General features: G+C 58.5%; 1 protein-coding gene across 6 annotated transcripts in view; it reads left to right on the forward strand.

Moving 5' to 3' along the window:
- The window catches only part of Kcnj4 (potassium inwardly rectifying channel subfamily J member 4), a 29,301-nt gene extending 18,294 nt beyond the window's left edge, over positions 1 to 11,007 (forward strand). For 3 of the 6 annotated variants that reach the window (XM_010612954.2, XM_010612970.1, XM_010612962.1), the window contains one exon: positions 8,882 to 11,007. In XM_010612954.2, the coding sequence (XP_010611256.1) occupies positions 8,920 to 10,257 (1,338 nt within the window). In that variant the 5' untranslated portion in view covers positions 8,882 to 8,919 and the 3' untranslated portion in view covers positions 10,258 to 11,007. Of the gene's footprint in view, positions 1 to 3,627; positions 3,713 to 8,079; positions 8,282 to 8,880 lie in introns of those variants that run through there. The other 3 variants (XM_033766218.1, XM_010612944.2, XM_010612978.2) reach the window with 3 other exon arrangements.
- Positions 11,008 to 17,242: the final 6,235 nt, after the last annotated feature.

The raw sequence follows: 17,242 nt of genomic DNA on the forward strand, positions 1-17,242 counted from the left end.
GGTGTGAGGGTGGGGAGTCATCACGCTTTTAGCTGAGCAGCCTTGAGATGCCCCCTGCACGGGGAGGAGACACGGGGGCAGGAGCTCAGGGGATGTCGCCGGCCTGGGAGGTATTTTAAGCCATGGGACTGGATGAGCTCACAGGCAGGATTGTGGAGGAGGAGAGAAGAGGTCGGCGGCTGATGGCCAAGTGTGAACTCCACAGGGCGTGTGGCTCACCGGTGCGACTGGGGAGACCACTGAAGGGGCCTGGAGGACTTGAGCAATGGGACAGGGACCAGGCCAAGATTGGAGGACGACAGGAGCCTCAGAGGAGGTGATGGGGGGCAGTGGGGCGGTGGGGGGACTGGGAGGCGAGGCACAGTAGGTGGTAAGTCAGCCCCTTCATGAAGGGCTCTGCACTTTACAGTCTGTAAGCCGCTGCCCTCTGCCGTCAGTCTTCGCAGCATACCTATTCCGTCGGTGCCATTCTTCCCCATTTTATGGGTGTGACTCAGAGAGGTTAAGACGTTTCCCTAGAGCCACACAGCCCAAGACGTTTTATGGGGTCATAGTCCTTGTGGAGGACTTTATGAATGCTATGATTCTTCTCTGAAAAACACACATATGTACACACTAATTTTAAAATTTCTCATGTATATTTTTTCCATAGGTAATACATTCATATGGTTCTAAAATTAAAAAGACACAAACGAAAAACAGTGAGAATTCTTCCTCCCACCCCATCCCCAGCCACCTGCTTCCCCTCCCTGGAGGCAGCCACTGTCACCCGTTCCTGGGTCTCCATCCAGAGACAAGCAGCGACAAGCAAATACGCGCATCTATAAATTTCTCTCCTCTCCCTTTTCACACAAGTGGTAGCTCCCCTACTCACTTGCATCACTGTTGCTTTTTTTTTCACTTAAAAAATAAATTCAGGAGACCCACACGGCTACATCCCTGAAGAGTTCGCTCCTCTTTTTGAGGGCTGCATGGTGAGCCACTCTCCTCTGGCTGCGGTGCCAGACCTCACCTGCCCCCGTCCAGTTCCAGCTCAGCCCTGCCCTCTGGGAGGCCTGGATGTGACGCGGCCTTGCCTGTCCCTCTCGATGTCCCCGCCCCGGCACCCTCCGTCCAGTCAGCCCCCAAACCTCGGGGGCTCTGTTCAGAATGGATCCGAATAGCCTTTCCTTCCCTTCAGCTGTGCCACCACCGTTGCCTCCTTGCCCGCCTTCTGCTTCTGCCGTGTCACAGAGCAGCCACAGAGGCCAGCTGACCATACCTTGTCACACATGATTCACACCATGGACACAGCAGACCCTGGAGGCTGACGTGGCCAGCACTCACTGGGCCCTGTTAGGGGTGTTTGACTTCTTAAACTTGGTGGCAGACTCGCATAGGTTTACAGGTTAATTCCTATTTACCTTCAAGACTTCACATGAAAATTTAAAAGACGACACCAGGCAAAGCCAACCTTCCCACCTACTGCCTGTGGCTCTGAAGAGGGGACTCACAGCCCTCGCTGCCTCCCGTCTCTGGGGTCCTCATTCCAGACAGATGACAGATCTCTCTGCCAGTTTCATGGCTGCAACAGGGCCTCGTACAGATTCTCCGCACACCAGACTCCTTCTGGAAAGTTCTATCCCCATTTTGCACGTAGATGCACAGTTTTCCTGACCACAGGTCTCAGCTTCCCTGTGGGGACCCCCCCAAAGCTCGGGCCCCTCCCCTTTTTTCTCATACACGTCAAACTCTTCCCTCAAACCACTTAGCCCAACATATAACTGCCCTGTGCTTGCTTCGGCAGCCCATATACCAACTTACAGCTGCCCGACTGTAAGCAGATGGTTACCTATATGATCAAAATATACAGTGACTCTTTAAATTCTAAAACGAATGATAATAAAAGACACATTGCCATTGATCCCCCTCAGATCACCCCCTCTCTGGACACACGCATGCCATCATTCTTCCTACTTCCTGAGGCCGCTCTGGACGTCCTCTTTCGTGAGTGTCTTTGGAAGGTGTGATTTTTAAAAAATACACTGAATGCTGCTGCCAAGCGCCATCCCACAGAGAGGCAGACTCATCAAAGCATCATGCTGTGGCCTCATCCGCCTGATGCACCCAATCCGGCATCATGTGACGTCTGGCTCTTCCCCAAAGTCAAAATGACCATGAAAGGGAAATGTTTTGAATTAATCCAAGACCCCAAGGCAGCTGCAACAGTGCAACTGAAGTCACTCAGGGAAGCGGATTTCCAGAACTGCTTCCGAAAAAAGGCAAGCATGAGGGGATAAGTGAATTCAAAGTGAGAAGTATTGGAAGGGTGGATAAATGCCAGTGTGTCTTACTGTAATAATTTTTTTTTTTTGTACCAGGGATCGAACTCAGGACCTTGCGCTTGCGAGGCAAGCAGCGGAACTGCTGAGCTAAATCCCCGGTTCTCTAATAAGTTTTTTTTTTTTTTTTTTTGCGGGGGATTTAAATCGGGGTTTAGTATTGGAAGGGTGGATAAATGCCAGTGTGTCTTACTGTAATAATTTTTTTTTTTTGTACCAGGGATCGAACTCAGGACCTTGCGCTTGCGAGGCAAGCAGCGGAACTGCTGAGCTAAATCCCCGGCTCTCTAATAAGTTTTTTTTTTTTTTTTTGGTACCGGGAATTGAACTCGGGTCCTTGCGCTTGCAAGGTAGGCCACCTAACTGCTGAGCTAAATCCCCGGCTCTCTAATAAATTTTTAAACGTAAACATTCATCAGGTTTTACAATCACACTTTATGGTATCTGCAGAGCAACTGACAACTGATCCATGAGCTGAGTGAGTTCAAGGGCTGTGTCTGACCCCTAGCAGGAGTGCAGTTAATAGTAACTCCAGGGTGTGCTGGCACATGCCTGCAGTCCTAGCTGCTTGGGAGGCTGAGGCAGGAGGATCATGAGTTCTAGCCCAGCCTGGGTAATTTAGCAACTTATCGAGACCACCATCTCAAAATAAAAAGTGCTGGGAGGACTGGGGATTTAGCTCAGTGGTAACAAGCCTGCCTCTCAAGTGCAGGGTCCTGAATTCGATCCCTGGTACCCCCCGGAAAAAGTGCTGGGGATGTAGCTCAGGGGTGCAGTACCCTCAGGCTCAATTCCCAGCCCTCCCAAAGTAACTGAACAAGCAAGTGTGGAAGGCGAGTGTGGAGGGCGAGTGTAAGGCAGGGAGCACAGGTTGCACTGGAAAAGAAGCCTTTAGAGCCTGGCTCTAGTTTCTCCTTGCCCAATAGGACTTAGAACCCGGCACATAGTGGCACGGTCAGGGTGATCGAGTGAAAGCTGATGTGTTTGCAGCGTTCCTTCAAGGCAGAAGGGCAGAGTGCTTCATCAGTGCTACTGCTCAGGTCCAGAACCTGGATCTGCCATGTGGAAGCTGTGTGACCTTGAGCGAGTTGCTGAACCTCTCTGGGCCTCTGTTTTCTTCTAAAATAGGAATGCTAATAGCATCTTCCTCAGAGGTCACCACGAGGATGATAGGAATCGATCAGCCTAAAGCACTCTGTTCTGAGTGAGCAGCCCTAGCGGCAGAGTAAATGTTTAGCGCGGCTTCTGCAATGTCACAGTGCTGGCCGCGGGGGAGGGCAGTGGGATCCCAGGGGCAGAGGAGGTGCGGGGGAGGGACAGCTTCGCCCAGCACGCACTGTGCGGCCTGCGCTCTGGGGACCCTCACGTCGGGCCCTCAGGACCGCCTGCAGGTAGGCATTGCTTTTGCGCTAGGAGGACTGAGCCCGGGGAGCCTGTGAACCTGCTCCAGCCCGGCAGGCCACAGCCCAGCTCTGTGTGGCTCTGGGGCCACTGCGCTGGTCCCCTGGTGCGGCGCTGGAGACAAAGGGCAGGATGAGGTGGGGAGGGGGTTCCGGGAGGACACAGGCAGGACCACTGGGGTCTGGGGCCCTCATCGGTCATTCGGTCTGCGCTGGGCACGGGTGTGTAGGGTCCCATTTGTCCTCATCGTGCTCCAGTGCGGCCCGCTCTGCTTTCAGCGTTACCAGAGATGAGGCGTGCAGGGACCAGAGAGGTGAAGTAGCTCACTGAAGGTCACGTAGGAGGAAGGTGGCTCCGAAGCTGAAACTGTACATTCAGAGCGGGGAGATGTGGGCACCCCGGATTCCCAGAGAGGAGGGAGCCAGACCTCCCGGGTCTGAGGAGCAGGGCGGACGGTTTCCCCTATGATCCACTGGCCTCGCCTCCCCTTTCTCCGCGAGGGGCACAGCTCGGCTGCTGGGCGCTGGGTCCCTGCAGAGGACCAGGCGTGAGGAAGAGTGGGGCCCATGGGGCTCAGAACATTTTCCTCTGCACCCTGGTGACAGCCTTCCGTGGTCAGCGCTGTTATCACCATGCGTAGGTGGGGAAACTGAGGCCCAGAGAGGCTGCGCTCGAGCTGAGGCTGGCTCAGCTCCTGCTGCCCCCCCGAGCGCAAGGCTGTAACCACTGCATTTTGTAGAAACCACCAGAAGCTGAGTGGTGCAGGGGCAGCGAGAGGCAGGGGGCTCAGAGCAAGCCCGGCTGGCACCACAGTGTAGACGGAAGACAGAGAACCTGGGCGGTTCTGTGGGGGGAGGGATGGGCAGGCCAGAGGGGACCAGGGAGAGCAGCACTCAGGCTGGGGACTAGGGTGAGCTGGCACTGGAGCCAGCCAGACCTGAGTAAGGCCCACTTTGCCCCTTTTTTTCCTTTTGCCATACCAGGTGGAGAACCCAGGGCCTCACATGTGCTAGGCAAACACTCAGCCACTGAGCCACATCCCCAGCCCCTTTCCAAATTTTATTTTGAGACATGGTCTCAGTAGCCCAGGCTGACCTCAGACTTAGGATCCTCCTGCCTCAGCCTCCTAAATAGCTGGTCTTACAGGTGTGTGTCACTGCATCTGCCACTGCTTTGTGACCCCTGTACTCAACACCCCCCCAGCTGCAGCCAGCAATCCCTCAGCTGGGGAAAAGCGATATTTGCCCCACCTGTGGCTATGCGGGGTGTTTAATAAATACTTACCATGCTTTGCCTGGCATGGAGCCACACCTCAGACAACAGATGACTGCGTCTGCCGGGCCCAGGGCTGAGCTGTGTGATCTTGGGCAAGTCACGTCCCCTCCCCTACCTCCCCTATCTGATCACAGTGACTCAGAAGGCTCCAGCAGGCTGGCACTGGCCACCATTCCCCGAGTGTGGGCTCCCTCTCCGTCCTGCTGGGAAAGGCACTGCTTTCAGAGGGGTCGGTCACCTCGTGGTCACCTCAGAGTGTGTCTGTGAGTGTGACAGCAGAGGGAGGGGCCGCTGCCGGGTGCGGGCTTTTGTTTCCCAGCGGGAGTTGTGAACAGACGGGACATTTGGTGTTACAGTCCTTGGGAAAACTCAGGAGATGACAGGAGCTAGGGTCCTGCCTCCTCTGGACTCCCCCTTGTCCTCCCTAACTGGGGGGCAGCTCAGTGATGGTGCCCACAGTGACAGCCCTGTGGGTCACCTTCCTGTCCCCTCTGAGGCTGGAGATCACTTTGGCAGCTGCTGGCTCCCTATGCCACCTCGGACATTGTGCGTGGTCCTACTCTGAGCCTCGGTTTCTCTACTTGCCCAGGGAAGCCCTGACTTGGGGCTCCCACATTTCAGATGTTTGCCGTGTGTAAAAGAGGAGAAAAATTAAGTCTGGCAGCCAGCGTGGCATTGTTACTTCTGCATCTGGCATGGAAGGACATTCAGTTTACAAAGCAGCCAGCACCTCCTGGCCCCTCACTCCCCAGAACCTTTGCCTCTGAAACAGCCTTAAAGTCAGGACGGTCACTAGACAGCCAGGTGTGGTAGCAACACTCATTCCAGCACTGTAGGAGGCTGAGGCGGGAGGGTGGAAAGTTGCTAGCCCAGAAGGGGAGGGACTTGTGGGAGTTTGGGCCACAGGGCGGTGCAGAGCCCCCTCCCTCCCTGAGCCTGGTCTCTCCATTCCATTCCAAGCTAGCAGATGAAGCCGGACACTGTCTTCCAGGAAGTGTAAAGGTAGGAAGATCATGGCCACCTGCACAGCCAGGGCTTTTTATGCCCCCATCGGTGCTAAAGACAGAGCCGCACCCCAGCCCAACATGGTGTTAAAACATCAAGTCTCCGTATTCAGAGGAGGATGGCACTGAGATAGTGCCTCATGTGCCCTTTGCTCTCTGTGCCTCTTCTTTTTGTACCTTCCCTTGGGCCTCTGTGCCTCCTCCAGGAAGCCCTGTGTGAGCCTTTCCTTAAGGACAGAAGGGCAGGGCAGGATTAGGAGCCACATCAGAGTGAGTCTCTGTGGCCCGGGCTCAGGAAGTAGTGGGCAGTGCCAGGGGGCTCCTCAGCCCTCTCCCCTAGGGCCCCCTAGAAGCCACAAAGAGCCCTGTCTGCTGTGCCAGCTAAGCTGCTTGGTATCAGCCGGTCTTGTCAGGCAGAGAGCTGGGCCCAGCACCCTGGTCTTGGCTTTGGACCTGGTCTCTCTGTCCCCCTCTGCTGCAGACGTGCGGACAGTGGTCCAGGGCCCAGGGCCCCTCTTCCCTGGCCTCCCACCCACTCCGGGGAGGAAATGGGTGAGCCCAAGGCTCCCTTCCAGAGCATGGGGCATGGGGACAGGACTCAGTGGAGTCCGTCTCTCCCCAGACATCCGACGGACCTCAGATGTGGAACAACGGTCTTGAACCTGGTGACTTTGCGCTCTTCAGTTGTGGGTGGGACGCGGAGGGGAATTAACGATGGGAGACGTCCCTTGACACTCGGGTTTGACCAGAAGGCACGACAGCCTCCAGCCTCCAGTCGCCTCAGGGCACCACTTGGAGCCCCAGCTGTGGGACTCAGGGAGGTGGCAGAGAGGGTGTGGGCCCAGGATCCTCAGGGCCCAGGCGTGGCTCAGTGGCAGAACACTTGCCTAGCACGCATGACGCGCTGAGTTTTATCCCCAGCACACAAAGCATACACAACAACAAGTTAGGACCTGCAGAGAGCCAGGACTGCCGTAGGGCCACATCCGAAGGACCCACTGGGGCTTCAGGCTGCTGGGCCATCGGTTCCATTCTCTGGATGAGGAAACTGAGGCTCACAGGGCTCACTGACTTGCCCAAGTCACAAGGCCAGTCTGGCACTGTGGGGCCCAGGGAGCTCATGATCCATCCGGATGGGGAAGGGAGAAGGAGCAGTGGTCGGGTGGGGCGGCCGAGGGGGCTGGGACTCCGAGTCTCTGGGAAGAGGCAGGCCCCCCGGAGCTGTTGATCTCTAAATTATAGCGTTGGCACGCACCGGTTGCTGCGGCAACCGAGTTGTCCTGAACCTGGGAAGTGTATAAACATTGCCGCAGATGCACAATTAGATCAGGAAGAAGAATAGAACAGAAAATAGAAACTTCCAGCCTTATATAATTCTGGGCCAAAATGTTATCAGGAGCCCAGGCCCAGTCCCGGCCCTACCAGCTCTGAGGGCCGAGGTGATGCAAACTCTCTCCTGCAGCCCCGAGTACCGGGAGGGTGGAGACAGGGTCTGCTCTCCGTGGGCCAGCTGTGTGCCAGCACCCGGTGGGTGACAGGCCTCCTCCGCTCCAGCAGCTGGGACTCTGACAAGCTGGGCCTGCTCCTCCCTGCTCCTGGACAGGAAAGGAGAAGGCAGGCAGAAGGCAACAGCCTTTATCTCTCTGGGTCTGATCCTCGATTTGCAGATGTGGAACGTGTGGCTCTGAGAGGAGCCCTGAACTGTCGAGGTGGCCTAGCTAGGCAGCAGGGGGCCACCTCTCCCTCTCCAGGCTCCATGCCATGAGTTCATCCACGCTGCCACTCTGAGCTCGGACCACTTACTGCCCAGCTGTGTGGCCTGGGGAGGGTACTTGCCCTCTCTGAGCCACCTGTGAATAGTGATGAGATCGATGCCCGGACTTTCCCTCCCTCCATGTGACCCGCCACAGTGGACTGTTACTGGCCACTGCTCCCAATAGATCTGGGGACAGGACAGGACTCTAGGGCTCAGTCAGTGGCTCAAAGGAACAAAGGAAGCAAAGCATCCAAGACAGGATGCTCAGACTCTCACGGGGCTGCAGGCCTAATGCTGTCCGGGGGACTATTCTTTTTTTTTTTTTTTTTTTTGGTACCGGGGATTGAACTCAGGTCCTTGCACTCGCAAGACAGGCCACCGAATCGCTGAGCTAAATCTCCGGCCCCTCCAGGGGACTATTCTGCATGATGGAAATATCCTGTATCTTCTCCATCCTATGTAGTAACGACCAGTGGTTCCTGAGCATGTGAAATGCTAAAACAAGTAAAGACCAGAAAAGCCAGGTATGGTGGTATACGCCTGTGATCCCAGAATTCAGGAGGCTGAGGCAGGAAGATCTTGAGTTTGAGGCCAGCCTCGGCTACCTAGCAAGTTCGAGGCCAGCTTGGACTACATAGTGAGACCCCATGGCAAAACAACAAAAACAAAGAGAGGAATGGATGATGATTTTTTGTTAATTTTAATTAAACATAAAAAGCTATGGATGGCTAGTGGCTACTGCATGGGACGGCACAAGAGGACGTCTAGCCTCTGAGACACCCCAGAGTGCAGAGGCTAAACCCAGGGAGGAGAGTGGGGACAGAGCTCAGGGCCAGCGATGGGGGCAGCATCAAGATGGGCATCAGGAAGCTTCTGGAACGCCAGGCCAAAGGTAGCTGGAAGGGCACTCTCAGGAGATCCTGGTTAGGTGGGTCCTGGTCAGTTTCCTGGCCAGATGGACGCCAGTCACAGAGCCAGGACAGCTGCGTGCACAGGCGTGGCCCTGTCCTCAGAGCCGCACTGCCCTCTCATGCCACCTGCCAGGACAGGGGAGGTCTGGGCTTCCACTTCTGCCTTCTGGCCCTCTCTGCACAGCACAGTCACCTGTCTGGCTTCTCCCCCAGGCCCCGCGTCTCCCAGGTGACCACGCCGGCCTCAGGACATGCACGGACACAGCCGGAACGGGCAGGCCCACGTGCCCCGGCGGAAACGCCGCAACCGCTTCGTGAAGAAGAACGGCCAGTGCAACGTGTACTTCGCCAACCTGAGCAACAAGTCCCAGCGCTACATGGCGGACATCTTCACCACCTGCGTGGACACGCGCTGGCGCTACATGCTCATGATCTTCTCCGCGGCCTTCCTCGTCTCCTGGCTCTTCTTCGGCCTCCTCTTCTGGTGCATTGCATTCTTCCACGGTGACTTGGAGGCCGGCGCAGTGGTGCCAGCCGCGGGGGGCCCGGCGGGCAATGGGGGGGCGTCCCCAGCGGCCCCCAAACCCTGCATCATGCACGTGAACGGCTTCCTGGGCGCCTTCCTCTTCTCCGTGGAGACGCAGACGACCATCGGCTACGGCTTCCGGTGCGTGACGGAGGAGTGCCCGCTGGCGGTCATCGCCGTGGTGGTCCAGTCCATCGTGGGCTGTGTCATCGACTCCTTCATGATCGGCACCATCATGGCCAAGATGGCGCGGCCCAAGAAACGCGCGCAGACTCTGCTGTTCAGCCACCACGCGGTCATCTCGGTGCGCGATGGCAAGCTCTGCCTGATGTGGCGCGTGGGCAACCTGCGCAAGAGCCACATCGTGGAGGCCCACGTGCGCGCGCAGCTCATTAAGCCTTACATGACACAGGAGGGCGAGTACCTGCCGCTGGACCAGCGGGACCTCAATGTGGGCTATGACATCGGCCTGGACCGAATCTTCCTGGTGTCGCCCATCATCATAGTCCACGAGATCGACGAGGACAGCCCGCTCTACGGCATGGGCAAGGAGGAGCTGGAGTCCGAGGACTTCGAGATCGTGGTCATCCTGGAGGGCATGGTGGAGGCCACGGCCATGACCACCCAGGCCCGCAGCTCCTACTTGGCCAGCGAGATCCTGTGGGGCCACCGCTTTGAGCCCGTGGTCTTCGAGGAGAAGAGCCACTACAAGGTGGACTACTCCCGCTTCCACAAGACCTACGAGGTGGCCGGCACGCCCTGCTGCTCGGCCCGGGAGCTGCAAGAGAGCAAGATCACCGTGCTGCCCGCCCCACCGCCCCCGCCCAGTGCCTTTTGCTATGAGAATGAGCTGGCCCTCATGAGCCAGGAGGAAGAGGAGATGGAGGAGGAGGCAGCGGCGGCTGCGGCCGCTGTGGCCGCGGGCCTGGGCCTGGAGGCAGGCTCCAAGGAGGAGGCGGGCATCATCCGGATGCTGGAGTTTGGCAGCCACCTGGATCTGGAGCGCATGCAGGCCACCCTCCCGCTGGACAATATCTCCTACCGCAGGGAGTCTGCCATCTGACCTCGGGGCCCTGCCCTCATCGCCTCTGCCGGGGTGGGAAGCCAGGACCTCTCCCACCCTCAGGACAGAGCTGACCTAGCTCCGTGGACCTCCTGGAGGAAGGTGGGGACACCCAAGACTGGAGGCCCTTCCTGCTGACTGCAGCACCCAGGCCTGGGAAGGGCCCGGGGACTCCCAAGCTCCCAGCCCCTACCTGCCGGTGGCTGTGGCCCCACACCCTCCACCGTTTCTGCACCGACCCTTCAAGGACGTGCCCCCTGTGCCCTCAGAACTTGGGGAAGGTGGCTGGACTGCTGGGGGGTGGGCATCCCGGGGTTCGGGAGGGCAGGGGGTGGGGCTAGGGAGGGGGAAGGGCGCGTTTCTCTTGCATGACTACAGCCTTGTGCTCTCACGACTTTCTTTTGTAAATATCTACAAATGGAGTGAGATGGAGGTGCCCGCTCCACCTCTGCCATTTTACCTGCAGGACAAGGGGATGTCACCCCTCTCTCCGCTCCCACCGTCATGCCCAGCCCCTTTCCCTGCCCAGCTGGCTGTCCCCGGAGCCCCTTCAAAGCCAAAGCGTGACCCCTGGATGGTGTCGGGTTTGGGTGCAGAGGCAGAACCCCGAGAGGCAGGCTGAGGACCTGTCCCCCTCCCTCGCTGCAGTCCTCCGGGTCCCCCTGGCCCAGCTCAGACTGATAATGGAGTTTGTAACTATCTATTTTTAATAAAGTACATGGTCCGAGGGGCTGAGCTGGTTGAGAGGGAGGGCTAGGCGTGCATACGGGTGTCTGTGGTGTCCCCTCTGAGGCTCTGGCTCTGCGAGGGCCACGTTGCCTGCTGTTGTCCTCCCAGGGTCAGCGGAAGGGTCCTGAGTGGGCATGAGAGGACCCGGGCCTGAGTCAAAGCTGTGGAGAAGTGGCAAGGGCTCCCTGACTTACACACTCACGCCTTCACGCACACACGTGTGACAGAGCTGGCTGTAGGACGCGGACGCTGGAGGCTTGGCCAGTCCAGGCCCGGCCTTCGCCTCACTGTGGGACCTTCCTTCCATCCCTGGGCTGTGTAACAAGCCCCCCCAAAACTCAGGCTTCCAGTCCAGCTTCTCCTGCTTCACCAAGCTGCCCGGCCAGCACAAGTAAGAGCCCAGCTGACCTCACCCACAGGTCGGTAGGAGCCTGGCAGCCAGCTAGGGCTGTGCTTCTCCTCTGGGGACCTCTCCTCCTCCAATGGGAGGCATCGGATTCATTCATGCCATCTCAGTGCAGTGACCTAAGACGAAAGCGGAGGCTGAGGTCTCAGAGGCCTAGACTTGAATTTGTGTGATGTCATTTCCGGAGCGTCCCGTCGGCCGTCCGAGCCACCGAGCAAACCCACTTGCACAGGGTGGGAAATTAGACTCCACCTCCTGGAGAGAAGTCATGTGGCCAAGGCCATGCCCGGGAGAGGAGGGAGGCCACGCTAGGCGGCCTGTTTCGGGTCCCTTGAGAGTCTCAGCTGCCTTCATGTCTTGCTCTGTCCCACCACCAGCAGTGTACACAATACTCAGATTACAGGGAAGCAGAAGATGTCCTCCCTAGTTCTGGGGATCTTCCATGCCAAGGTGCCAGCTAGCATAGGATATGCAGGGAACCAGCCACCAGGCTCACCTACTGTGAAATGTCGTGGGCAGGCTTGTGAATGACCACCTCCCACCAGCCCTGGCAGCGAGGCCGTCATGGAGTAAACTACTGGGCATCTGTGCGCTTTAACAATTTAAGGAGGGAGCCCGAGGCCTCTTCCCAGGGTAGAGAGGCTCCCTTGGGATGGAGGGTGACAACTTCCACGTCCCCCCGTTCCATCTTCTTCCATCCCTGAGAGCCTCATCTTCCCCTCCTGCCCGCTTCGTGGGCAACAACTGGAAGTGACTGGAGGGAACCCAGTGCCCACCTGGACGTGGGATGCATCTCACAGGATACACAGCTGTGCCCTCGGGGAGAGGCCGAGCCACAGGATGGAGGGTGATACACTGAAGAGGGTGCCAGCAGGAGCCACCAGGTCCTGTCAGGGTCCCTCCCTCCGTAACATCTCTGTCACCAATGTGCCACTTGCTGGGACACCTGGGCAGTCCCCCCTACGATGGCCTGTCTCTCCGGTCACAGACAAGGTGACTTCCTAAAGCCAGGACTCTGTGGCTGGAGGTGAGTGAGAAAAAGGAGAGACACAGTGGCCTGGGATGGGCTGCAGGTGACGAGAGAGAGAAAGAGAGAGAGAGAGAGACAGACAGAGAGAGAGAGAGAGAGAGAGAGAGAGAGGGAGAAGGCTGCAGGAGGAGGCTTCCATGCAGGAAGCCTCGGTTTCTGCAGACTTGTGCTTGCTCCCTCGAAGGCTCAGCCGGGCTGCGCGCTGACTCACCTTCCTCTCCCACCTGCTCCCCACTGCACGCCGGGCGGATAGCTGCCTCTGGGGGAGGCAGGAGCTCAGGTCCCCCAGCTCCCATCACGCACACAGGCACACAGGGTCTGCAGGACCTGGAGGAGCTGCCCTGCTCCTCTTCCCAGCCCAGCTCCGCTCCCTATGGAGCCGGGACAAGGGGACCCCGCTCCATCTGCCATACCAGCCTCCCCGCTGCAGCCACAGCCTGGGGACAAGTGGGCGGCTGGAGGAGCGGGAAGGGAAGAGGGGTGGGGACGGGAGAGGAAGGAAGGAAGAAGGGGAGGCTGGAACCCTCCCCTCTGTGTCCTGGACCTGCCCTGGCTGCCTGAACCCCCATTCCGCGGCTCGCACAGTTATCGCAGATTCACCCTGCTCTTTCTGTCCTCTCCTGTGCTGCACAGCACCAGCTACACACTCTGAGGAGCCCGCAGCTGGATGAAACCCGGTCCCTTGAAACGTGGGTCCCTTGTCCAAAAAAGTCAGGAAGACGCTGAAAACCATCAAAGGCGCTAAAATATAAAACGTTTCCCTTTCTTGCAATTCCCTCCTCCGCTCATGCACATGCATGGTAGGACTGAAGTTCACTTACAGAACAGAAGTTCAAAGATGAAACTAAGAAGTTCGAGACAGCCGGGAGTGGGGTGCCCACCTAGAACCTCAGCTACTCGGGGCCGAGGCAGGAGGGTGGCAAGTTTGAGGCCAGCCTGGGGAACCTAGTGAGAAGGCCTAGAACTCTGCTCCCCCTTCGTCTTGCAGCAGGTCTTGGGGACCGGGTGGGGCAGGACAAACTGGCACTTGGTAAAATCAGCTGGGTTCCTCTTTGCCCCTTCTCCCAAGCACCTGCTATGCCCAGGCTACCCTTTCTCCCTTTCACCCTTTCTCTGGGTCCTGGTGGGCATCGCACCCGAGCCCAACCCCCCTCAGGTCTGGACTCTGCCCGGAAGTGACCCTCGGAGGTCCCAAAGAGCTCTGTTTTCACCCCACAGGAGGGCCCTGCCCTGGGGAGGGACTTGGTGCTCAAGCAGACAGAACTCTGGGAAAGGGCGCTGGGCCCAGAGACCCTAGCCCCACCCGAGCCGGAGACCGCGGCCCAATCGCTGGGATGCAGACAGGCTCCTCCATCACCGCGGCCCGAGGTCAACCATGGCTGCGGGCACCATGGCAACAAGACAGGCCCCTGTGGGAAGGAGGCTGAGGAGCCCTCGCAGACACCCCGGGACAACGGCAGAGCCTCCTCCCGAGCCAGGCCCCGGCTGTCACCAGGGTCCCCTCCTCCCGGGATGCCGCCCAGGCCCCTGCTGAGCCGAGCAGAGAGAGATCTGCTCCTGCTCCTCCCCACCACCTCCTCCACCCATCCCGGGCCCGTCCTCCCCTCTCTCCTCCCTCCTCGGCGTCAGCACCTGGCCATAGGGGACAGAGACCGCAGAGGGAGAGGCAGCCACCGTGAGGGCAGAGCTGGGTCAGAGACGGGGACCCTGTGACCAAGAAGGGAGAGAAAGCAGAGGCACGGACAGAGATGGAGAGAGACCTCGATCGAGCAGGGCCGGTGGAGGGATGGAGATCACTGCCAGGACAAGGGCAGGGTGCTCTGGGGAAGACCAGAGGCCAGGAAGAGATTGCAGTGGACACAGGCAGCAACTCCAACACCTCTGCGGGATCTCCTGGAGACCCCACCCCACTGTACACCCCCCGCAATCTCGGCAATGTGGGGCATTAACCCACCACCCCTTAAGAGTGAGGCGCCCGCACTCTCGGGCTACAAAGACTCCGGCCCTTTTGCCTTTGGTCTGCTTTTGGCCCAGACTGGCCTCAAACCGATGACCCTCCTGCCTCAGCCTCCTGTGAGCTGGGATTCCAGGCCTGTGCCGCCACACCTGGCTCCTGACACTTCAGTTTGTCATTAGGCTCTTCAGGACTAAGCCACAGCAGAGTCGAGGTCATGAGAGAGAGAAGCCAGGGAAGTGGGTGCGGATGGGGGGGCAGGCCATCCTGGAGAACTGGCCAGGTGAGCAGATGAGGCTGTCAGATGAAGATCTGAGGCCTTTCCTGCAGACCGGGGAGCGGAGGGCTGACTGGAAGTGGGTGCCTGTGGCTGGGAGGGGGCAGAGCCGACAGCAGCAGCCTGGTTGTGGCCCAGGCTCTGCTGCCTTTGCTCCTGTCCAGGCCTCGGGGCCCTGAAGGGTCTGCAGGGGCAGCAGGAGCAGGAGGGCTGGGCTTCGGTGCTCAGGAGTCAGGTGGTCCCAGGATACCAGAGAGGCCTCCATGGGCAGAGGCAGGGGGCAGTTAGTGCTGTGAAGGTGAAGGGGACAGAACTGGCTTCGCTGCTCTTTGTGACCGTGACCGGAGGGAGGGTGTGGGCAACTGGGCAAGCGGAGGTGGAACCTGCTAAGAAGGGGCCACGGCGGCCCAGTGTCTGCAGGGAAGGGGTGGTGAGGAGCCCAGTGGCATTGCCACCTCGGCAGCCAGGGACACAGGTGGGGCTGGGGCAGTGGCTAACGACTGTCCTGGGCTTTGCAGGACAGTGGGGTGGCTGTGACCAGAGTGGCTGGCAACCTCGGTGACGGTGACAGCATCCCTTTCTCTCTGGGGGTCCTGGGCAAGTGGCCCCCCTCTTAGCATCATCTCAGAAGTGTGACGACCGCAGCAGCCCCCCTTTCTCGAGGGGACAACATGCATCGTGACACTGTGTGCAGGGTCGGCTCCTGCCCTGCACAGAGCTGTCCTGGCAGCAGGCTCAGGGCACACCCACGCCTCCCTTTCCCTTGGCACACAGAGGGGCCCTTCGGGTGACACCTCCCTCCCCTGCTACCCCACCTACCCAAGGGGGCCTACCTTTTCCTCTAGGTCTGTGCGGGCAGTGGGGCTTGGACACTGTGTCATAGTTCAGATCCTGACCGTCCCCTGTCCCCTAAAGACTCACCTGAAAGGCCACTGTTGGGAGACGGCAGGGCCTTCAGGAGGTGGGGACCTAGAGGGAGGTCCCTGGGGCCGCACCCTTGAAAGGAGATGGGATCCCACCCTTCTCTCTCTCTCCTCCCAGCTGCCACCATGATGTTCAGCCTCACCAAGGCCCAAAGGTGACAGCCTTGAACTGAAGCTCTGGAACCCTGGGCCAGAGTTTCCTCCTGAAGGTGATTTGCTCAGGTTCATTGTCACAGTGACGGCGGGGGGGCGGTCCTCGCCAACAGCACCAGCCAGAGTCTCAGACTTGGACACACTCCAGCCTGAGTCTCCGTGGCAGGAAGAGAGCCCTGCTCTCCGTCACTGGGACGTGGGGACCTGGCTGAGGGTCTCGACAACCCAGGGGAGGACTTCGCGAGGCAGAGGGACTGAGAGCTCAGGAGGGGCAGGAAAAGTCCGTCCCATGTGACCTAGGCCAAGGTCCGGTCAGAGCCAGTGGGGACCCTGTGGGCAGGAGACCAGCTCTGCCGGCTGGCTGTGTGCTGTGTGTAGCCTCTGGGGTGACAGTAAGCAGGGGACTTTCTCTGGGTTCCTTCTCATCCTTACCCTGCAAAAAAATCTCTGAGGGTCAGGGCCCTGTTGGCCCTGGCTATCGCAGAAAGGCTGGCAAAGGCCTCTGCAGCCATCATCTGAGTGCTGGGCCCCTGTCCCCAGGATATGGGTCCCGCTGCACAGGACAGAACGCAGGCCAAGACACCGAGTGTCCCTAACCTTCACGGGGCAGCGGCTGTTGGCTGCATTAGATGCGGGGGGCGCTTTCCCTCTGCATTTCCTCCTGCTGCCGGGGTCAGAACACCACACTTGCCCCTACTGGGGAGCCCCACCCCAGAGGGGCGGTTTCTAAAATTTCTTCCCTGCCCTGGCCGGCTGGGTCCCCGGGTCACTGGTTCCAGGGCCTCCGTCCCACAGCGCCACCCCGTGGCGGCCTCAGGAGCTTCAGGCTGCCCATTTTACAGGCGCGCTGCTGGAGGCTCTGCTGGTGAAAGCACTTTTTTGCCCCTTTGTTCCCAGGACCGAACATTGAGCTAACCCATTGAACACTGATCGAACCCAGGGCCTTCGCATTGAGCTACATCCCCAGGCTTTTTTATTTTTTTATTTTGAGACAGGGTCTCACTAAATTGCTAAGACTCGTCTTGAACTTGCCATTCTCCTGCCTCAGCCTCCCAGGGCTGGGAGCACAGGTGTGGGCCACCATGCCCAGCTGTGAAACGGCTTTCAGGGTCAAGCAGCCAGGAAGAGGTGGAAGGGTGTTGGGGCAGAATTGGGGGTGGACTTGGAAGCTGGGATTAGTACCTGGCAGTGCCTTTGTCCTAGTGTTTTGTTTGGGACATGGCTCTGTTTTGTCTTCTTTATATCATTCCCAGAAACGTAAATCAACACATAAGGATCATTTCTGTAGCTCGCATCTCAACAGAACACTGCTGGACTAGATTGATGACTAGCTGGTCCTGGCCCCACCAAGGCCACAGACCTGGGGTTAAGAACTCTCTTCTGGCTGGGTGTGGGGGTGCACCTCTGTAATCCCAGCACTCGAGAGGCTGAAGCAGGAAGATCACCGAGAGTTTGAGGCCAGCTTGAGCTACATAGTGAGTCTCTGTCTCAAAAAAAAAAAAAAAAAAAATTC

Source organism: Fukomys damarensis, unplaced genomic scaffold (assembly GCF_012274545.1).
Source record: "Fukomys damarensis isolate Sample0158 unplaced genomic scaffold, DMR_v1.0_HiC HiC_scaffold_19, whole genome shotgun sequence".
Classification (NCBI taxonomy): Eukaryota; Metazoa; Chordata; class Mammalia; order Rodentia; family Bathyergidae; genus Fukomys; species Fukomys damarensis.